The sequence below is a fragment of the Sitophilus oryzae genome, unplaced genomic scaffold (genome assembly GCF_002938485.1).
Source record: "Sitophilus oryzae breed Bouriz unplaced genomic scaffold, Soryzae_2.0 scaffold_1177_pilon_pilon, whole genome shotgun sequence".
NCBI classification, from domain to species: domain Eukaryota; kingdom Metazoa; phylum Arthropoda; class Insecta; order Coleoptera; family Curculionidae; genus Sitophilus; species Sitophilus oryzae.
In genome coordinates, this window is record NW_022145812.1 from 260,021 (window position 1) to 284,497 (window position 24,477).

At 35.3% G+C, this 24,477-nt stretch overlaps 1 protein-coding gene across 1 annotated transcript in view; it reads right to left on the minus strand.

Annotated features, from left to right (window-relative positions):
- Window positions 1-17,850, minus strand: part of LOC115889402 — a 70,506-nt gene extending 52,656 nt beyond the window's left edge. Inside the window, exons 1-2 of the mRNA XM_030909386.1 lie at window positions 17,641-17,850; window positions 1,556-1,689 (exon numbers count right to left, since the gene is read on the minus strand). Coding sequence (XP_030765246.1) covers window positions 1,556-1,689; window positions 17,641-17,850 — 344 coding nt within the window. The remainder of the gene's footprint in view (window positions 1-1,555; window positions 1,690-17,640) is intronic.
- Window positions 17,851-24,477: the final 6,627 nt, after the last annotated feature.

Genomic DNA, 24,477 nt, shown 5'->3' on the forward strand with positions numbered 1-24,477 from the left:
CAACCTTATCAATATTATTCTACTAGAAATCGGAATGTGAATATAAATTTTAAAAACAAGAAACGATTTTAAAATCGCTGACAATCGGATACTTGAATGGCGGATTTCTGTGTCCGGCTTAATATGAACTAACAATATATCAATTCCGACCGGGTCTCCAACATTAGTCGTCTCACACGACCGAAGTCATCAAACCGGACGACTGGCAATCGTATTATGACGTATATAATTCCAACGTACGCCACGTAAAATTTGCGATCGTCCGGCATACGTAGGAGCATCCGTCGTCGGCCACAGAGCATATAATTTTTCGAATTCCTGGTAAACGATTCCCGACTGTTATTGGTCTATGATAGCTCAATTGTTTGTTGTCAAAAAATGTTTGGCGGTTGACGGTTCAACGGTTTCGTAGGCGTAACCTCACTTTGCGTGTCAGTGATTTGTGGATTTGTGCAATTATATTTTAGTTTTTGTTTTCTCCTTAAAAAAATGGGCAGCCACATTTTTAAGATAGTATATATACAAAATTTAAAAGAATTGGAACCAGTACCTCACATGTGGGAGGAGGATGGGGTCTACTGGTTTCCTAAGCTAAAAAAAGAAATTAAGATGCCACCAGTGTAATGCAGCATCTCTTCCGGATTATTACCCCATTAAGTTTTTACCACTACCTGAACGAGGAGAATACTTTCTTAATACCACAAACATAAGTATTGTATACCTACCTGTTCTGGCTGGTGTACCGTCTCCTCTGCATTCGTGAGTGGAGGCAAGACATCACTACTACTATTATTATTTTGCAAAAGCCTCGACCTCTTTCTGTAAAATGTAGATTAATGTCTAAATGCCTTTTTAGTGTTTTTTAGGCATAATAAAAAAAATAAGTTCGTTTACAAAAACTTTTTATTGGGTTATATTCATGATGTTTATGACGTTGCAAATGCTACTTAATTGGTTGTATGTACGGATGTAAATAGAGATACGTAAATACAACAAAATATAATTGGACGTTACTCTAGGGATTATCAGCGAGACGTATCCTATTCGGACAACAGGTAGATGTCGGGCTATTTTAAATATATGTACGTCGTGCAAGCCAACGTGGGAACGACGTTGGAAAATTAATAAAAACAGTACGTTGTTATTTTGTACGTCGACAGATCGTTGGATTTACCGAAAGCGACGTCACCGGTCGTATCACCAGTACCCGACCTAAATTTGCACAGAATCTGACGTCACTTCAGGTCAGATTTAGTTCAAAGTCAGATAGATGCTACTTGGGTCTAACTAATAACAAAACTTTCGGTCCATGTCTCTCATTTCAAATAAAAAAATTAAAGCATTATTTTCTTTTCATATGCACTATGCTCACTGCATATTTTGTAGTCCTTTGTATAATAAATAGGTATAATAAATTTCAATATAATAAACAACAAATTACAGATAATTAATAGTAGTGTGCTATTGTTTATAAGTAGATGATCTTTGAAATAAAAATGTTTCATATACTAATATTGAATTTGATATAATAGTAGGTATAATATAGCTTACTAACCTTATGTGAATGCAGTCGATGGGGTTTCCAACATATTGACGGGTTGTAACCACAATGGAGAGGGTAACGAGTACGACGACAGTAAATTTAGTATGCAGACGAAAAATGATAGAGTCTTTTGTAATGGTACTGGTCTGAAAAATAAATTACAATAAAAAGTATTAATATTGATTAAAAATATAATTTTATGATGGTGTACAGTAAAGAATCACTAGCAACGACAATTTCGGGACGACCGGTATCTATCGATGCGACTATAGTATACAGTTTACTTGCCAAGGATTTTTTGCCGATGTTGTTTACAAGTGGGGACTGGTGGGAATACTTGCCAAGTACGCAAATATTGGCGTACTTGCCAAGTAGACCAGTCGTGAGAGTGCGCCTTAACAAATGTTTGTCAAGTACACCAGTCGTGAGAATGCGCCTTTATGTACTGACCAGCCTAAACGAAAACAAATCCTTTATCAGGAGCATTTCCTCATAAATTATATATAGATAATAAAAATACTGAAGAACATTGAAATAAACACTAGCATATCGTAACAAATATGTTCTAAAAAAATTAGACCTTAGGCAATAGGTCGATATAAACTCATTGATACAATCGATACAAAGTCATTGCAGATATTTTTTGAGCATTAGAGACATTCAGCTCTTTTGTGCAAAACACACAACAAGCCATCATTTTGATCTACCAAGTTGAGAAGAACATCGGAAATAATATATTTACTCCCGGTGTATAATCGCTAACGTGAGTTATCGAAGATCTCGACGACATATTTTTGCTACACTACCACATTGTAGTTCCGCAAGATGCTGTTGTCCACTGTATACGAAACTTTATCGTGGTATCTCCGCGGTGTACCTAATTTTTCAAAATGCAATTGTTATGAGTTGTTACGTTGTAAGTTAAATTATAGTTAAAGGGGTCCCGTAGACCGCACGTTACCGGTAAAAGATTAAACCCTGATTTTATGTCGCCTTAACGTTTATGACCACATTGTGCGAGTATTTTACCAGAAATACCTCTACTACTTTGCTATAAATATCGTAATCTTAAACCATACAGGATATTCAAAATTCTACTATCTAAAATATAAAATATTTTTCCTCGATTTTCATTATAGAACACCCGGTTATTATTTCTTTGTTAGATGGAGAATTAAAAAATAAACGTTTTAGTAGAGGGAGAAGGGGGTTTTTGCATCAGGTGGTGGCGGTTGCGGTGGCGGTATGACGTCATACGTGAGACGTAAATCAGGTAAGAACACAGTTAAAATACGATAATAAACAAGAATAAACAGGTTTGAGCCGCTTTTGTACTGCTTCGAACCGCTTTTTAGCTTTAAACAACAGACCTGTTAATTTTTTTGTTCAAACCTGTTTATTTCTGTTTTAAAGCGGTTGTTTCTTGTGTAAACCTGTTTACTCTTATTTATTAGCCTATTTTACATGTCGTTAGCCTATGACGTCACTCCAGCCACCGCCGCCGCCACCTGATGCAGAGATCCCCTTTTCGCTCTACTCCTTTTTTATATCTAAATTTCTGATTAATTTAAACAAATTAAAAGTTCCCAAATTTTTCATTTCAAATAACTATCTACTCAACATGTTTATTTTTTGTCAGTTATGACATGTATTGACTATTTCCATTCTAAATATCTTGAGAACAGTTGCTCGTAGCGATTTTTATAAAGATACATTTTTTACGTAAAAAATGACCGAAATGTACATTTTTTCATTCAATAGTTTTTTGCAGGTACGGACGAAAAGTTATTACCCTTAAAAACAGTTAAAACGCATTTCATTCAAACATTTCTTATCTTAAAAAACACCCCACACATCAATTTTTATCCAAATATCGACTAAAGTTCAAACAATTGAAGAAACATAAATAAAAATAAAATTTCTACACCCTGTATCTCCGAACCGAAGCATTTTAGGAAGTAAATTTATATAAACTTTTTACTTATTTTTATCTGCAGAATATGCTGCCGAAGTTTTTCGAATACAATTCGGATCACCCTGTATACTGGAAGTTACATTATTACAACTGTTTAAAGTAAATATACAGCATTATAATTTTCTTCCTTCCATTTCTTCCTTTGTTGACATTTTAAATACAGAAATAAATGTTCTTTAAATAGACTTAGTAGAATTGTATTTTGGGCTGTTCTTAAAAGTGAGATTTTAACGTTCTGTTACAAACTCTGGCTGGCCATATTTAAAACGCCATCATTAATCAACATAACCGATAAGCCTAAAAGTACGAGGAGGACATTAAAATATGTCAAGAATTAAAAATATTCTGAAATTGAGATTTAGCAGTATTCAAGAACAGAGATTCCTAAAAAAATCTATAATTCACATCAGATCGACTAAATTAATCTTCTTTATTGCCGAAACACTAATCCATTTGTATTAAAGCGTGCGGTCTTGCTATTTAAATAACATCAAAAGACTTGGGACATATTTTGGTAAAGACATTTAAACATGTGCGTGTTCTAAATAATTCAGAAATGTTCCTAAAATACTGCTGGAGATTTTCGTCACAGCATATTTTAATCGAAAAGAAATTACAACAAATTTTATAGTGTTGATAATTTGTAGCAAAAAGTCTATTATAAAACCTTATATTATTTAATCCTCTTATAAAAGTAGGTATTGTTTTAATATAACGGGTGCATCTCAAAAGTGGCTCACCTCCTATAACTTTTTTATTTTTTCAGATAAATAAACGAGATTTGGTATGTTAGTATATGACATAAATTAGGATTGATTGGTGTATTCATTAGTTTTTGGTCACTTCCTGTTTCACCGGAAGTGACTATAACTTTTGATTTTTAAATGGCACCCTCGGTATTTTTTTACTTTATTCGATAGAACAAGACATTCTGAATAGAATGACATATCATATGTCAACTTTTAACATTCTCGCTTAATCAAAAATTGTATTTTAAAATTCAATCTAGAGTGCCATGACTATGTTAAAAACACTAATTCTTCATCAAGGAGTCTTGGAAAAATAGATTTTATCGTATAATGTTTTTAGTATCTTGTCCTGGCAAGCTAGGAAATCCTCAAATCGTATTTTTAATCATATCTCAATTTTTTCAAATGGAACGAGGGTGGCTCATTAGCATATTTGAAAAAAGAATTTTTTTACGAATAATTTGATACCACACACTTGGTATTTCGAGTCAAATTTTCGTTAGAGTGGCATTTTCTATCGAATAAAGTAAAAAAATACCGGGGTGTCATTTAAAAATCAAAAGTTGTAGTCAGTTCCGGTGAAACCGGAAGTCACCGAAAACAATTGAATACGTCAATCAATCCTAATTTATGTCATATACTTACATACCAAATCTCGCTTTTTAACTAAAAAAATAAAAAAGTTATAGGGGTGAGCAATTTTTGAGACACCCGGTATATAATAAATATTATTTTATACAGGGTGTCAACAAATCGTGTATCTAACTTCGGTGGGTGATTCTATAGATAATAATAATAATAGCTCCCGTATATAGCGTTTAACGCCTTGGGAGTAGCAAGGTACAGCTTACCATACTAGAGCCATTCGGTATACAAGGAAGGTAATGTGGCTAGCACTACGCTTCAACCGCCTATTAATACCTCAGGATTGTGAATCCCAAGTACACATTTAAGGCTGAGTCGATCTAGGTACCCAAACTATTTTTATTTTAATAAAAATAGTCGGCTGATGTGGGAATCGAACCCACTACCTTGAAATTGGTAGACGAGAGCCTGTACCTCTACGCCACCGGGTACCGATTCTATAGATAAAAATAAAATAAAAAGTACCTATGAATACATGACTTAAAATGTTTCCCGAAAAAGTTACAGCATTCGATAGGTTAAATAAAAATAATATATTTTGTTTATTCTTAAGAATATTGTTAAACCGTTTTTCTTTAAACTTCGTATCTTTACACACATTTTAATACCAAAGCGAATGGCGATAGTGTAAAATTCCGTAATAGACATGAAAGCGTACTTTCCATTAGGGTAGACAGTACTACTGGTGGTACTTCTTTTATTCTTATAGATACCGTAATTTGAATAAATGAAAATTAAAGCTAGGTCTTCTATATTAAAAAGGTGCTCTTCGTTTAGTTCGAAACGGTGAATGGTTTTCAAGATATTTGCGTTTAAAGGTTGCGATACATCGATTTTAGCATTGTCAAGATTAGGAGATTAATTTATTTATAATTTCTTTACATTTTATCATTTTACTATTACGAAAGTCAATGCATCGTAATCTTTAAACGCAAATATCTTGAAACCAGTTCACCTTTTCGAACTAAACGAAGAGAATCTGTTTTACGTAAAAATGTCCTAGCTTTTTATAACATTTGTTGAAATTATTTTATCTATAAAGATAAAACAAGTACCACACCAGTTAGTAGTACTCCATACTTTAATGAAAAGTACCCATTCAGGGCTATTACGAAAATTTTCACAATTGCCATTCGCTTTGACATTAAAATGTGTGTAAGAGTAGCAAATTTCACCAAAAACGGTTTACCAATGTTCTTAAAAATAACCAAAATATATATTTTTTTATTACTCATGAGGGGAAAGTTGTATCTTTTCGCATTCTTTTGGAGTCAAAAAGACGCTAATCGCCCACTTCACAATTACCACATTAGTTTTGAGCAAATTTAATGTCGATTTGAGTGCGACAAGTAAACTTCTCGCACCCAAATTTTCATTGACACACGCAAATTGACAAGCAAAAAGACAGTCTCGAACATAGATAAAAGAAAATAATCTTTGGTCTCGAAGTGTCAACATTAAAGAAGTGAGGTTGACATTTTTAAATATTTTTTTATTTTTTGTTTATTTTATTACGTTGCTTTTTAGTATGTCTCTTTTATTTACATGCTGAAATATAACAAAAGACACATATTAAAAAGCAACGTAATAAAAAATAGTATGTGCAACTCGTGCGAAGTTGTCGATTGGTCATGAGAGCGAAGTTGAGCGCACTCGCTTTGCGCGTGCGCTCATTCGCTCTCATGTCCAATCGACAACTTGTCGCACTAGTTGCAAAATATACTATTACTAAACCTTTCCAGTGCTGTAACTTCTTCGGCAAGCATTTTAGGACATGTGTTCATAGGAACTTGTTGTTTTATTTTTATCTGTAGAATCATTTACCAAAGTCAGATACACTATTTTTTTGGCACCTTGTTATTATTGGATATTTAATTTTACATAGGACTAGTTAGTGTTTCATTTGACATAATTTGTCTTTAACATGTTAAAACCATTTGTTTAGTTAATACTAATTCTGTAATTGAATGCTTTATTAAACACGATCTACTGTTCTGATATAGATAATTAATAAATAAAAGTAACTGAGCATCAATTTTGCATATAAGACTTATTTATCAAAACATAGCGGTTGTAACATATAACTGTTTGATTCTTATGTCATCAATCGTAGATTTAGCTTCCATTATCTCTCATATTCAGAAATCCATTTCTCCTGTGAATACATATTATTGCGCTGCTATATGTAACTAAAAAAAAATGTCCTTTATATACTTAGATATATTTTGGTACCATAGAATTCCGTTCATCATGGAGCTTTTCTTTCTTGTGATTGACGATCTTTGACTGCTGTATGGAAAACCATCTTGATTGATATTTAAACATAAATATTTATATTCTAAGCCATTTTTAATTGGATCTCCATTTTGTAAAATAGTCTCCGCTTGTGACTCGCCAGTACACATTCACTTTGTTATTATCAGAATATTAATGCAAAGCCTTATAATTCTAAAAATATGATGATGAAAGGCGGTCCCCAGTATGGAGTTCTGTGACCCCCTGTGGCGGATACAGGGGGAGGGCCCATGATGCCCGGGCCCCCCTAAAATCTGTGAATTGTGTAAAATATTAGGCTTTTGCGTTAAAAATGGCGCCCTAAAAAGCATATTCTACATTGCTTTTCATTTTGGCCCCCCCCCCTAAAATAAATTCCTGTATCCGCCCCTGGTCACCCCTACTATACGTACGTTTTTTATAGAGCATTTCACAGAGCAAACTTAAATTTATAGGTTTCTACACAACAACATACTGATACCCTTCTTTGAAAACCTCGTTAGTTCGGTTTTTGGCAATAATTATACTTATTTATAGCCTATTTCGATACTCTCAAGACACTCAAGACCTCATAGTTTGTTTTATTTGAAGTTTATAATAATAAGTTGATAATATTGACAACATTGTAGACAACATTTCACAATTAATAAGAATAGAGCTCACTTGAAAAATGTTTTTAGTTTTTCCTTTGAATACAGGTTTTGGGTACTTAAGAGGTTTTCAAAGTAAGGTATCGATACGTAGGTGATCTAAACTTACTGCTCCATAGAAAATTTCAAGACATTCTTGACAGAAAAAGTGGGATTATAAAAGAATTATCATTTTGAAATTGGGTGGCGTAGAGGTACAGGCTGCCCGTAGGCTCCCCGTAGAGGTGCCCGGTGGCGTAGAGGCACAGGCTCTCGTCTACTAATCTCAAGGTAGTGGGTTCGAATCCTACACCCGGCATTTCATCAGCCTTAAATAAGTACTTGGGATTCACAATCCTGAGGTAATAATAGGCGGTTGAAGCGTAGTGCTAGCCACATTATCTTCCTTGTATACCGAACGGCTCTAGCATGGCAAGCTGTACCTTGCTACTCCAAAAGCATTAAACGCTATATACGGGAGCTATTATTATTATCATTTTGAAATCCCATCTACTTGCACACACGCGCAAAATGCATTATTCAGAAGTACACCCTTTGAATAACGCTACGACATTTACACTAATAGATAAAATATGATACACAAAGTAAAACGGAAAGAAGAATAGGACTAATAGTACAATATGATAATCTGAGTCATAAAATCAAAATACAGGATAGCTTAAACACTTCCTACGCTACAGAATACATTTTGACGGTCCCTTTTGCTACAGAAACTTAAGTTTAGATATTTTGATATACACCAAATCAGCTACGGAGATGTCAAAGTCGAATTGAGACAGTAAGTCTCAAAAGCTAGTAAACCAGATTATATAAAACAATAAACCAAGTTTGTGGTTAGGCATGCCTAGCATGGGCAAGATATTAAACATCAAAAACAAAACGATCATTAGTGGAAACGAAGAAAAATGCTCCAAAATCCTCCAGTAAATATACTAGAAAAAGAAACGAGTTCATACGAAATATTTTTCATTTCCACCTTTCATCAGAGGAAACTCAAGAAAGGTCGAAATTATAAATGAATGATTACAGAACAGTAAAAATTGAAATGACAACATCAACGGAATGGAAACTGACAGATCAGGAAATCAGATAAATAACCTACTAGAAGAAGAAGTGGTGAAGATCCACGGAAAAGATTATATCAAGAAAGTAGAGGAAACCCTAATAAACATTTAAAAATTATAAACTTGTTTCCAGTAATTCTAAAAATTTCAAAATCAAATGTGAAACACCCTGTATAATTAGACAATTTCATAATTGTTTTGCACCTCATCTCGAATACCCCAAATTCATTCATTAATTACTCGATAGGCATAATACGAAAACAAACAATAATATGGCGATTTAGAATTTTATACCTCATTTCTGCTGCCGAATCTAAATAGAAACTGCGTTGATTTATAGCTAATTGGTAATTTACCGTGTAATTAAGTTTAAAATGGCCGTTTTATTTTGGAATGGAGCAAGGTAAAACGTCAGCCTGGAGGTCGAAACATGTATACAAGTAGTCAACGTTTACCGGAGTATGTCCTCGTATTTTAATCTTCTTGTTTGGAAAAAATTGGCGTTGAAACATTTACTTTCTTTTAAAATAGTTTCCTATAAAATTTTACATAAGCTATATTTAATGATATAATAGGAACAATGTTTGATGCTTGACTAGGACACTTAAAAAATATAAATACACCCGCTTAACAAAATTAAAAGAACTTAAAAATGTATAAAAAGCAAGATTATTTGAATGTAAATTCATGACAATAATAATTATAATTGCCTTTACCTAATGTTGATTTTTTTACTATTAAGAAAATTGACAACGAAATGACATCAACCAAGCAAGAAAATGACGAAGATATTTTGTTATTCTATGTCCATTAAAAAAAGAAATCGGTGAGAAAATAAAAATGGTTTGAGACAATTATTAAGTGTTTTACTGCTTCGACAACTTTAAGACAAGCAAACCAAACCGAACTTATATCTATTATATCGGTGCGACTATGAAACTTCAACTTATAAATACGAGTCTCGGAATGAAAAATCACTATAAGTTACACCCCAAAATCTCATCATCATCATTAGAATTATGTCAACCTATTTTTCTATGGATATGTCATTATTCTTATTATACGAGGGAAATGTTGAAGACGCTTCCCAGCATTTTCGATGTATTGAACAATAAGTATTTATAGCTGCCCAGTCGTAAATTATCAATTATTTATTGAGGAATTTATAGAAGTAGTAGTTTTCACTACAGAGCAAGAGAACGCACAAAATCACATTTTTTTTCTATTTTTACTGACAGTTCGACAAGTAAAACTATCCTTTAAGCTTTAAGGTATCCGTTTTCGAATCGCTTAGCGCAATCAGTAAAGACGCTAAGCGCGTCAGATGAGGATACCCAAATCGGTAGTTAAGTACACTAAGCGAAAACTAATGTCATACGAGTACCCACTCCAAGTGTTCCTGCCTTGACGTGGCGAGTGGGCTTGCGTGTCCTAATGAGTTTAGAGGCTATCCGACGGTAGCGTAGCTACTGGTAGGGCCACCCTAGTCGGACAGATTCTAAATGAAGGGCCAGACAAAATGGGAACACACAACATGCAGCGTCTGAGTCGTAGCGGCCGGCTGCAACGGCGAGACTGGAGTCGTTAGTCGTGGTGGAGACAACCAGTCTAGGGAGGGTAACCGAACAAGACCCATTCACAGGGAAAATATAATGTCGAACAAAACAGAATATGTACCCCAGGTGGGTAGAGTCAATGACTCACAATCCCACCCTGTAAATACAGGCAGCACCTTGGATTCTGGGGGGAGCAAAACAACATTTTTCTCAGTGTCTCAGGTAGAAGACCAGGTCTGGACACAAGAACACACTACTGGTGAAATTAAAGAGACCCAAGACCCCTATGCCAGCAGCGTAGGAGGCAAAAAAGAAAATCCTTTCGGTAGAAGAGACTCTATATCCAGAACCTCACCCCAAAGTAGGACTCATTCTCTACCGGAATTACAAGCAACAAAAAGGAAAAGGACAGTTAGTACACCAGAACATGAGGACAAAAGCGATACCGGAAAAACTCTCAAGGGCATTCTGGAAAGCATGAAAATACAAATCAGGTCTTTCGAATAAAACTATTAAAGAGACATATAAGCCAAAAAATGAATTCTGTGAAATAAGTGCAAATCTACGCCTGCAGATCGAAAGGCTCAAAACAAGAGAAATGTCTGACTGGTTAGACAAAGATATGGAAGCGGCAAATAACATACAAGAACTGGAAGATGCTTGTCTAGAAAATGCTAGACTGCGCAAACAAATACAAAGGATGGGAGAGGAAAAATCTTGTGAGAATCCCTCTAAGCCCAGTTGTGCAGAATGCATCAGAGAACTAGGGAGGAAAGAAATAAGAAGTGCATTTAAAACAACAGAAACATTCGAAAATTACCAGAAAGAGACAGAAGAAGACTGGAAAGAAGAAGTATTTGGTACAGTTCTAAGCGAAACATGCCAATACTTGCAGTCGGAGACGAAATGTAATGTAATACTTCCATGCAATAACGCATTTCAATCGCAGTTCGAAGAGGTCAATAAAATGATCTTAAAAGTCGGAGGTAAAAAAGGACTCTTGAAACAAGGCAAAATGAAGGGAGACGTAGCCAGGATGATTTACTCCCTCGGCTTCCCTGATCAGGACGGTAGCTTCGCGCACACAACAAGGATGGTCCACTATCCAATCATTGCAAACAAAGACTCGTCTCTAAAAATGGAAACTGTAGACCATTTTAAATCTCTAAAATCCATTAAGGAATATGCCGTAAAAAAAACAACTAAGATGGTTATTCCAGACATGGAAGGCCCTATGGGCTTAAAGATGACCCGAATGCTACTGTACCTGTTCAGCGAAACAAATATGCAGCTAATAGATATTAAAGGAGATCAGAAAGGATCACGGACGCCGAGAGACAAGACGACTGGAGATGCCACAATTGTTCCTCGAAGAGATGGACCATCAAAACAGGATGCGCTGATAGTCCAAATGAAGGACAAATCATACGCTGAGCTGCTTAAGACGGTAAAACAATCGGTAAACCCGAAAGAGATTGGTGTGGATGTAAAGACTGTGAGGAGAACAAGAGATGGAAACCTACTACTGACCGTGGAAAATGGTACTAACAAAATGGAAGCTCTTAAAAAGACAATAGAACAGAATGTACCGGAGGTTTCAACATCTCTCAGAACGTCAGAGTCCTGCACATAAAATTGATGGATGAAGTAGTGACGCAGCATGAAGTAGCGGAGGTGATTTCTGCGGCTACCGGCATTAAAAACACCGAACTTGAAGTGCGTGCATTAAGACCTGCATACGGTGGCAAGCAAAATGCCACACTAATACTATCAGATGCTAACGCTAAGACGGTCCTTGCCCTCTCAGCCGTTCGAATCGGGTGGGTGCCTTGCAAGATAGAGGAAAGAAGGCGAGAGCAAAAATGCTCAAAATGCTGGTTGCTCGGACACGATAAATTGCAGTGCACAGGCCCAGATAGGACGAAGTTATGTATGAAATGCTGCAAAGAAGGCCATCAAGCAAAAGAATGTCGCAATACGGCACGATGCTTCCAGTGTGGGAGAGACGGTCATCAGGCTAGCAGCAAAGAATGTCCTGAAAAAAAGACAAAGCAATTCAGGGCAATGATGACGAAATTTTTGCAAATTAATTTAAACAGAAGCAGGATTTTTTAATGGTGAGTGAACCAAACCGTAATGCTATCAGAAATAAAAGTGACTGGATATATGACAACGCGCTAGACGTAACTATAAAAGTGCTGAACACTGAAATAATTATTAAGGAACAAGGAAGTGGCATAGGATATGCATATGTAATCACAGCAGAATACAGCGTATATAGCGTATACACATCAGGTAATGATGACATAAAGAACCTGGAAACGCTATTAGACAAAATTGGTGGACGCATAAAGCGCAATAAAGAAAAAGCGGTCATTGGGGGTGATTTTAACGCTAAGTCTCCCCAGAATGGGGAATGATCCAATCCAAAGGCGGGATTATGCGTCTATATTGGACCTGACACTAGCCACATCCGACATAAAAAATAAAATAGTTCACTGGAAAGTTAGCGAGGACGAGTCACTTAGTGATCACAATTATATAATATTCAAGCTTTCGGATAAAAAATATTTTTTAAAGCAGAAAAATCAAACAAATACCTAAACTGTTAAAAAAATGGACAGTCAAAAAGCTGCCGAGTTTCTCAAAACATGCAAAAATAAAGTGCCATCATCAAGCAGAGAATTTACATCAATCCTAATAAAAACCTGTAATATATCTATGCCCTATACAAAAAATCACCCCAGAGGCCAGCCCATGTATTGGTGGAATGACGAAATAGCGCAAAAACGAAAAGAATATATATCAGAACAGCCCGTAGATCTCCATTAAACGGCAGCTCCTACTGCTGGGATAGCTACAAGGAAGCCAGGAAAGACCTGAAAAATACCATAAAGAGGGCAAAAAGAACCTGCTGGAAGAAGTTGTGTGACACCGTTGATCAGGATATCTGGGGGAACGGATATAGGATTGTTATGACACAAATCAAGAGATTTCGGCCGAAACAGCAGATTACATTGGAGAATGGATATCGTCAATCATCTCTTCTCAAAACACGAATTAGTCACATACCGCAAAACTAAGACTAACAAACCGTTACAGTTCTGCATGGAAGAGCTGAGCCGCGCAGCCTCAAAACTAAAAAATAACAAAGCACCAGGACCAAATAAGATCCCACCTGAAATGGTAAAACTAGCAGCGCAGACCGCGCCGGACTATGTACTAGCAGCTTACAATAAATTGGCAAAAGCAGAGCGGTTTCCAGCGGAGTGGAAACGTGCTAAACTAACCCTCATAAGAAAAGACAATAAACCTACAGATCGTCCCTCATCTTTCAGGCCAATCTGTCTATTGGATGTGGAAGGGAAACTCTTCGAGCAGCTAATCCTTGGTAGACTAAAAATGGAGATAGAAAGAACAGGAGGGTTTTCCGAAAGGCAATATAACTTTAGGGAAAAGAGACAAACCGTAGATGCCGTAAAGCAAATAATAAGTCTCTCTCGAGAAGCAGAGGACTACTTCCATGCCTATTGTAGGATTTGCTGAGTAATCCCAGTGGACGTCAAAAACGCATTTAATAGTGCAAGTTGGTAGAAAATAATCGATCAACTCTTAAGAAGAGACGTGGACATGATAGCTTCATATCTGTCAGAAGAAAGACAAGAAGAGAAAGACAGAAGAAATACTCCTCACCAGGAAAAGGAAGATGACGCGAGTCGAATTTAAAATTCAGGGAGTTATTGTACGACCCAAAAATTCCATCAAGTACCTCGGTATTTGGCTAGACACAAACCTCACTTTTGCAGAGCATACTAGTAGAACTTTGGAAAAAGCTGGAAAAACTTTAAGCGCGTTAAACGGCATAATGCCGAATATCGGGGGTCCCAGAGCCTCAAAGAGAAGAATACTGGTATCGGTCATACATTCACAGATGCTCTATGGTGCACCAATCTGGCACACAGTGACCGAAAACAGAAAGCTTACGCAAAAGTTCGCCTCAATGCAAAGGTAAGTAAATCTACGCATTTGTAGTGCTTACAGGAGAGTATCGGAACTAGCGGCCGGAGTATTGGCGGGCAAGCCGATTGACCTAAAAATCAAAGAGAGAGCCAAGAGATACGTAGGACAAGGAAGTCTAGAGTTAGAGAATGAGGTTATGATGCAGTGGCAAATCAGATGGGAGAATGGAGTAAAAAGAGAGCAGTTGAGGAAACTAATCCCGGACGTGAGAAGATGGACAGAGAGGACCCATGGAGAACCGGACTACTTTCTTATGCAGGCACTCACCGGTCACGGATGTTTCAATGCCTACTTATTCAAGTTTCGCAGGAGAAAATCTGATAAGTGCAAATACTGTAATCAGCCTGACGATCGAGACCATACAATGTTTGAGTGCACGAGATGGGAAGATTATCGATTAGCTTTTATGAATAAAACCGGCAAAACTTTCAACGCCCGAAGCATGATGGATGAGTTAATGGAGTCACCTGAGGGCTGGAGCCGAACATATGATGTGGTTAAAAATATCTTGGAAGAGAAGATTAGGGACGAGGTCATACGAGTATACGCTGTGCGTGGAGGGTGATTAGTCATACGAGTATACGCTGAGCGTCTAAAAGCGCTTAGCGTTTTCTAAGTTACAGAATTACTGTTACCCTGCACTTTCCTTATAATGTCCCTTTTAAGTGTCCAGGTTTTGCATGCACAGGTCGTGACTGATAGTACACATTGACCCAGTGATTTCTTCTTTAGATGAAGTGACATTTTAGATTTGAATATGATTGAGTTCTTCTATAAGTACTCCATGCGAACTATATCATAAACTAACTAAAAATCTAACTCGAAATCTTATATAGTAGAATAAAGCAATCAGCATAGGAAGGACACGAACATATTTAACTAACCGCGCATTTGCATCATGAACATGTGAAAGCATCTCAGCATGAAGGTGAAAGAGTTGACTAGATATACTACAACTAATAAACATTTATTACAAATCGCATGCTTTTCTGTTTTTTACCCTTGATCATATTCCATGATCATATATTTATGTTAACTTGATCAGCTACAATTTAAATGATACGTTATCTAACGTAACCTGCAAATTCTTAAATTAATTCTTAATAATTTGGCTGTTCTTCTTATATACTTTTGTCCTTTGGAGTTATTTTTATGTGCTTATTGTAATATATTAAAATATTTTCTTAGTATAATTTTTTGAAGTTAGTATATCTAATGGCCGCTACAGACGTCCACGATTTATCGTTAGCGATCTATCTGTACAGTCAATTTGCACAGTTTTATCGAACGTATGTATGATAAATCGTTACAGATATTTTCATCTGCACAGATGATTGGCGGCAGTTGCAATTTCTATTCGATAAACCGTTGTCGATTGCGTTTGCGCTGTTTATCGTTGCGTGTAGATGGCGACAACGATCGATCCGAACGATCGCTCAATTTATGAGAGGCTATTAGACAAACTCAGAATACGCACACGTCCGTGGAAAGGTCCTAGTCCTAAAACATGTCGGAACGATCGAAGCGGACACCGTGAGCAATTATTGGAAGAGTTCATACAATGTTACAGAAATGAAACTTGCCTTTGGCAAACCAAATCAAAAAATTACCATGGTCACAATAAAAAAAATACCGCCTAAAATAAACCAGCCAATCTTTTGGAGCGAATTTTAATTCATTTAATAAATTTATATGACAGTATGACTTCCGTTTTAGAAGCCAGACTTTACACCACACCCTACGTGACTTTTTTTCCTTTAAGTATATCATCAACCAAAAATGCGAATGCGTCTTCATCAAGTTCTGTTATTGCCGATGACATGTTTCCGCGCGAATTTCTGTAGAGAACTGACGATCGACGCAGATATCTGCAACATGTGGAGACACTAGGGGTATTCGATTTATCTGTGCAGTTTGAAATCGCTACGATATATCGTTGCGTGTGTAGCGGGCATAACCGGAACTTAACGCAATTAGTCTCTTTAAACTTTTGTCTTTAAGGGGGATTAGACTCTCAGATAATTTGAGCAATTTGGCTTATCGAAGCCAAATTGGGCAAACATAGTACTTAACATAGTACGTAACATATTTAAGAAGGTCCGGCATGACTACTCAAGTGAGTAGACATGGAGGCACTTGAGAGTATGTTGAAAATATAGTATATTTAACAAATTCCGTCATGACTATTCAAGTGAGTAGACATGGGGGCACTTTAGGTAGACAGACGCTTTCATTCCAGGCACTCAATTCAAACAATCTCTACGTTGAAAGAACAATAATGGAGGGTTGGTGTTTCGTTGATAGAGAGTTCTTTACTATGATATACCAGATTAAGTTTTTTAGTCATTTAATTGTTATCATAGTTATTATGAACCAGTTTTTAGCGTTAGGCCTATTTAACCATTTAGGGTGGCTACAACGACGTTCCGTAGTTCTTCTGTTAACAAATTGTTATGTTTTAACAGCAGGATTACGGGATGTCGTTGCAGACACCCTTAGCTGGTTAACCGATCAGTTTAGCTAATTCCAAAACAATTTAATAGTTAAAGATTTATTAGAGACCTGTTTTTAATGGCATTTCGAGGGGTGTCTCACTATTGGAATTACCTGTACATTTTCTTGGCAGTTGCTGGCAGTCATTGGCAGTCTTCTTCATAGTCATTGGCAGTCGCTTAGCAGTGGAAGGATATTTTGGCAGTACGTGTACATTTTTTACCCGAGTGAGACACCCCTCGTGGCATTTAGACCAGCAAAAGAACAGAAAAACCGATGTATACTAGTGGCTGTAATTCTCCATCAGCACAACAGCAACGTAAGGACTATTGACTGTTGCAGTTGAGTATCTGGAACGAAAACGTTTCTCTGTCTCAATTGCCACTATGATTACTTACATGACAGTGGCACTATATATATTTCGTATGTCTTAAAAGATTCATCAACAATTTACATAAAAATAGTACATAATATATAACAAAAAGAATAGAATAGAAATAATACATACAAATACAAAGTGTAGAACACAATTCATGACAGATATATCTAGTATAAAACAAAATATAGGTGAGAATACGGACAGGTAGAATAGCACGACAAACAAAGAAGTTTTCTTACTTTCTTATAGACTTTTGTTAATCTCTCGAGTAATATGGTGATTTCTCACATACCTGCGTTAAAGTGTAAAATCCCCTCAAAAGGTCCATATTCCTTAAATTATCCTCTCTGGCTGTCCGTCTTGAGTGTGCAAAATCGTTCCGCTTCTTATGTAACTTAACTCTAAGGGCGGATTGATGAAACGGGTACGTCTTGTAAAAAGGCTTCTTCCCGTGGCCGGTCGTATGAGTCGGACTATGATGCTCCGTTTTAGTTTTCCCCATTTGGGAATTATTACACTGGATCTGCGAAGCATCACTTCATCGGTCCGCTAAATCACCTACGAAAAAAAAGTGAAAATCTATATTTAATATTGTTATGTAAAAAGCTTATTTAGCTGAAATAAACCGAAGGGAATGTAAATTTATTGTGTGTTTATATTCCCCAATAGATTCATTTCGCGCCTTGTATATATTATATTTGTTTACGTCAGAGGAGTAAAGTATTTTTAAAAAATGCTAAAATCTGAATTTAGGCCAAACTAACAGAATTAAGTCACAGTTTAACATAGTTCCTAAAAAATATTTTTTCTGCTTTGTGTCTAAAATAATGAACTCTTAAAAAAGTTGTGTAAATGTTTCATAGGAAACAGCGGAAATTTCTTTGATTCGATGTTACAGATAAAGGATTTATAATTTTTATGGTTAACTGGACTTATTATTTTTATGGATTTATGATTTAGTTACCAAAAAACACGGTCTAGAAATTAAAAGATCTGAAATAATTATTGTATTAATTTTGTAATTAATATTAATTGAATAATCAATACTAGGCTCCCACGTATCAGCAAAATGTCAGCGAAAAGACTTGTAGCGAGAAATGTCTCTTGATAAAAATCTTGGTAAAAAACGGAATACATGTCATTGTTGGCAAAAAATAAACATTTCGAGTTGATACTTATTTGACTGAAATGATAAATTTAGGAAATTTATTTTTTTAAATTAATCATAAATTTTTCTTTGAGAAACTGATGATTAAACAGTTTCTGTTGAACCATTGGCACAAAAACATTTCAAATTGCTGATTTCAGTCTAACAACTATTTAGTCAACATGTTTAAATTTATGTCAATGATGACAGGTATTGATAATTTCGATTCCAAATATCTTGAGAACAGTTGCTCGTAGCGATTTTTACAAAGAGAACTTTTTTACGTAAAAAATGTCGTTAATGGTCGTTACATTTTCTTACTCATTAGTTTTATACAGGTACAAACAAAAAATTATTACTCTTTAAACCAGTTAAAAAAAGATGTAGGTGGCGCCCTCTACAAGTAGGAGTCATATTGACAGTAAAATCAAATTTCTCGTGTAAAAAAACTCTCAACCACCAATTTTCATTCAAATATTGACCTTACTTCAGAAATTATTTGGAAAAAATCGAAATAAAAATAAAACTTCTGCACCCTGTATCTTAGAAACTATTTTATACGAACATATTATATATTTTTTTATCTGTAGAATATGCTGCCGAAGTTTTCGGAATACAGTTTGGTCCACCTTGTATTATAGTAAAGTCTGTATGTTGAATTAAAAAAATAAATACCCAGTAGACGTTAGAAAATTAAATTTATTTACTACATATTTAAGGAAACTTCTTTCAAAATATTAAAATTTAAGTGAGCAAAATATATTTTTAATTTAACGTATATTGTATGGGACCTAAGATCTTCGACGACTTATGAATGCGTGCAATTGCTCTAATGCGAGAGTATACTAAGGGCTGGAGTATACTGGGCAATTTTTGTTAGTCTTGGGTCGAGATTTCCCTATGTAAGAAGGGTACAATGCGTTTATAATGTACTGAACAAAGAGAGAACAGTAAAGACGTTGCCAAACGTATGAAATATATCGAGAATGTGCACATTGCTAAGAGACGTGGAAGGGGATATAGCAGATTTGTCGCAGTTGACCGGTCGATCCAATCATTACTTCTGTCAGTACTTAAAGTTCTAGGGAAAGGTGTACATCATGCGTTCAGCTTCACGATTTAATTACGTCTCGTGATAGTTTATTTGTTTATTCATTAACGAGTCGTTGTAATTTTCCCTATAGCTTGAAAATTTAAGTGCAAGCTAGAAACACTTGCATTTTTGGTAAAAATAAGTGGAACTGAGTTGGTTTTCGACAGTGGTCGGGCTATTAGAACTCTGAATTCAAAAATCGATATCTCAAAATCTATTAGAAATAATTGATTGTAGTTTTTTTTCAAAAACTTTCTTAATATTTCTGCTGTATTTTCTTCGTAGACAGTAAGTGAAAATCTATATCAATAAAAAAATTACACGACTGCTGAAAATTGCTATGCTCTAAAAGTAAATAGATGGGTTGTTTACAATTTTTGAATGGAAAAAGAACCTTATCGATTCTTTCTTATGTAAACATATTGTAAAAGATCCTATCTTCAAAATAAAAAAGAAGTTTCAATATCTAATGTGTTTCTTGAGTTATGGCCTGTTATGTGTTAAAAAGTTGAGTTTTTAAATTATCGCGATTATTGACGTTTTCTCGTTACAAAAAAAATGACACCCTAAATATATCCTTATAATTCTATTTCAGATGCTCAGAAACATTTCTAATGATTTTATCTAGTTATCTTTTCGAAAAAAAAGTCTTTTAAAAATAAGCGGTTTGCGATCGTGATTTTACTTTACTTGATAGGCAAAGGCGTAGCGGCAACGCCGCAACAGCACTCCGTCGCATTTCTCTCACTACGACTTAGTAAGATCCCTATGCGATTTACTTCCACACATGTAAATACCGACCCAAGAGTAACAGTTGCCAGCACGGTATTATAATTTTAAAAAATGTCTACACCTATGTCTATATTATCATATAATGTCTATATATTATAATCTGTTCAAACTCTCTACACGATCAAGCCGCATAAGGCGGAGATTGATTTGAGAGGACCGCTGGAAGTGTACGTCCATAGTGCACCGGCTTTCCTTTTTTTCGTGAAGGAGTGGTTTAAAAATCTTTTATAGACGAACTCCCATCACCATCCCTCGAGAGAGACGATCATAGAAATAACCCCTAGACAGTGTTGAACTCGGAATTATTGCCTACTTAAGACAGTCCGACTCCGAGGAACCAGCTGCCGAAGTATGGTCAGCTATTATTCCTGCTGATATTGGAGAGGCACCGGCTTTCCGTTTTCCGGTGCCCGGATTATATCGCGGCAGGCCTTATCGCTTTGTGAACCTGTGCCATTGAAGCAGTTAGTGGACATTAACAACCACTTGCAGGAAGCGGGAATGTCATCCACCATCATGGAGCTATCCCATTGTAATGTTCTTCTTTCTTACAAAAATTATGTAAAACCGCCCTGCACCCACATATAGAATAAATTCTTCCAGAATCGCAAACGGGTTTTCACACTAACCGCGGCACCGTCAATTCCATATTCTCCGTCCAAACTGTATGTCGCATTCATCGCCCTAACAAAAGCCTTCGACTCTGTGAACAGAGATGCACTTTGGGCAATTATGAAAAAGTTTGGAGTACCCAACAAATTTCTTACATGTTTGTAAAATCCTCCATAAGTCAAGAGTGTCATATCATGGATCACTGAGCGATCCCATCCTAACAAATACAGGGGTTAGGCAGGGATGTGTCTTAGCGCCACTCCTTTTCAACATATTCATAGCAGCGCCCTTCATTATAGAGGACAGCAAACAGCAGGAAAGGGGCATTTGGTACAATTACGACGGCGGTCTATTCAACATAAAAAAACTCAGTGCAAAAACACGCACACAATTCATCACAGAAATTCAATAGGCTGATGACTCGCCCTTTGGTGCAAAAACGTTACAGCAATTACAAGAAATGCTGATCACATATATCTGGGCATACGAGGCTTTGGGCCTTAAGTTGAACATCGATAAAACTAAAATCGTGTGCACTCCCCCGGAAAATCACAACAATGATATAAAAATGGAGGTGAACTATTAGAATATGCAGCGGAATTCAATTATCTCGGCAGTTTGATTTCAAGAAAAGACTAATATCGATTCTGAAATTTAGGGAGAGCATTCTGGAAATTAAAAGCTAGAAATTGGGCTATATTTTGGAGATAATATAGACATTATCTGGAAAAAAAATTAAATAAAATAGTTATACTAAAAACTTCTAGACACCAATTTTCATCCAAATATTGACGTTACTTCAGAAATTATTTGGAAAAAATCGAAATAAAAATAAAATTTCTACACCCTGTATTTCCGAAACTAAGCATTTTAAGACATAGATTTATACGGACTTTTTAATAACTGTCAGTTATTAGTTTATTCGTCAGTTGATCAATATTAAACAAAAAAAGTAATAAAATCGAAACTATCGAAGGTTTGTTTATATTTTTTTTGCAATAATCAATCATCAATCATTTATTTATTTCCATAAAACAATGTACTATTGTATAAGAATAGTCAATAAATTCTTAAATCTAACACAATTATATGAAACAAAATATACAAAAACAAACACAACAGATCATAATAAAATTATCATAAAATTATCATATACTCGTAGGCCTCATATTACAATTTGCAGGTATTCCTCCACACTATAAAAGGTCATTCCCAACAATTTTTTTTTTTAATTTAACTTAAATTTATTTAATGTATTACGGGATTTAATTTTAATAGGACGATTATTAAACATACCTATAAGGTCCTATATTGTGTGGTGATCGATAAGCCACCTTAGATTTACAAATGCTTAAATGCAAATCTAAGGCGCTTCTACTACTAAAACAATGTACATTATAATTTCTTCACACTTCATATAAAAACAAAGATGGAAGGGTTAAAATACTAAATTTGTTAAAATAGTCCCTACAAATCTGTGAGGGCGCTATACCTGCCAGAGATCGTATACAAAAACAGACACCGTGTCTCAGTCTGGCATCGACATTCGCAAAATAAACTTGTTTTACTTGATCTGATGTTAGAACTGATTTTAGTTGTCTTAAGACATAACTGTTGGAGCCTATTTTAGGTACGAGTTGAGCACAATGTGCTTTCCAGTTAAGGCTGGAGTCAATGTAAAGTCCAAGGAATTTAGTAGTCTCACTAAAATAAATATTTTTATTATCTAATTTGACCTCCAATTCACTAACAGGCCTCTGTGCGTGATGAAAACGTATAAGCGTTGCTTTGTTGGGGTTTAAATAAAGTGAATAGTCAGAATAAAATAAATCTAAAAATAAATATAAATGATGTTAAAATGAATCTAAACTTACATTTTTAAACAGGTGGTCTAGTGCCATTTCACTAAAAATCAAGTCAATGTTCTTTACACACATTTCCACGGTAGGATTTAAAAGACATTCAAATGTCACAAAAATATAAATACACATACACATTTCTAAAAGTTTTATTTTACATTTTTTTTATATTTTAAGTCAATTCTTTCTATAAATGTTTTTCGAAATTTAAGTAAATTATTTTCTTCTAACCGCACGATTTTTCAAACTAAACACCATATGGTATCTATTTGAAAATATATATTCCAGAATCAGTCAACAAGAGTTCATCATTCAACCAGAACCAGAAAATTATGAATTATTACGAAATTTCTTGCTTCATCTCAAACCCTCGGCTACGACAAAGCAAGTCGCCACTGCTCATTATATCGGTATGCCATTATATGGCCAAACACTGCGGTTTGAAGTTTTATATTCAAATGACACATAATTTTCATATTTCTTTTTTGATTGTACTACAACATAAAGCAAGTATTTACATTTTACTTACGTTCGATTCGTGAAATAAGGTTATGTTCCAGATCTTTCGACGGCACCATGTTCTGTCCTTGTCAACCACAAAACAGGTTTCTATTCTGTCACTCGCGCGCGCCGTAGTTTTACCGTTTCCCGGCGAACCAGTAGAAAACAAATAACCTACTGGATACAATTGTCTGACCGAAACGTATGGCACACATTCCGACCGCCTGCTTGATTTCGAATCGGGTCAGGATAGACGGAAAATCGGCGCTTTGTCGTAAACTGTCGTTCATATTGCTAAATATTGTTTTTTTCTATCCATCCATCGGCCGAAAAATGTGTTTTTCGTTGTGGCGGAAAACGTCGAGCGAAGTTTTACAATTCGTGGAGTGAGTTAGTGGCGCGAAAATGGAAAGCATTGGCGTAACTTTAATCCTGGACAATGTTTAGTAAACTGGGAAGAAAGCGGGACCACTTGGTGTTTTTCTGTTTATTTCTCGTCGGGAGCGGCTGTTTGGGCCGTTATATACAAATCGACTGAAATAGTTTGTGAAACAAGATGTTACTATCGAAGTTCTTTTGAAAGCCGTTTCGCGCGTGTTTTTTTTGTATTAATTAAAATAAATAATTACTTTATTAAATTTAATATAGTTCCTTTGATTTAATGTTATTTGAAAATTTAATAAACGTTTCTAGAAGTTGTCCAAACTATTACGCAACCAGCAGCAAAATCAGTAATTTGTATATACTATTAATTTTTTTTTCTAAAATATGTTATTTAATAAATTCATATTCATTATGTTATGTTATTGATAATCGAACTATAAAAAAATTATACAAAACTACTTGCTGACCCGGCAAACGTTGGTTTGTCATCGCTGTTAAAAAATAGGGGTTAATGGTAGAAGGGTGAAAATTTAGGGTTGTATGTATTTTTAATGCCACATCATAAAAAAATAAAAAAAATTGTCCAAAAAATAAAAAAAATTTGGGGTGGATCACCCTTATCACTTAGGGGTATAAAAAATAGATAACAACCTATTCTCAGACCTACTGAATATACATATAAAATTTCATCAAAATTGGTTAAGCCATTTCGGAGAAGTATGGTAAAAAAATTTAAAAAAA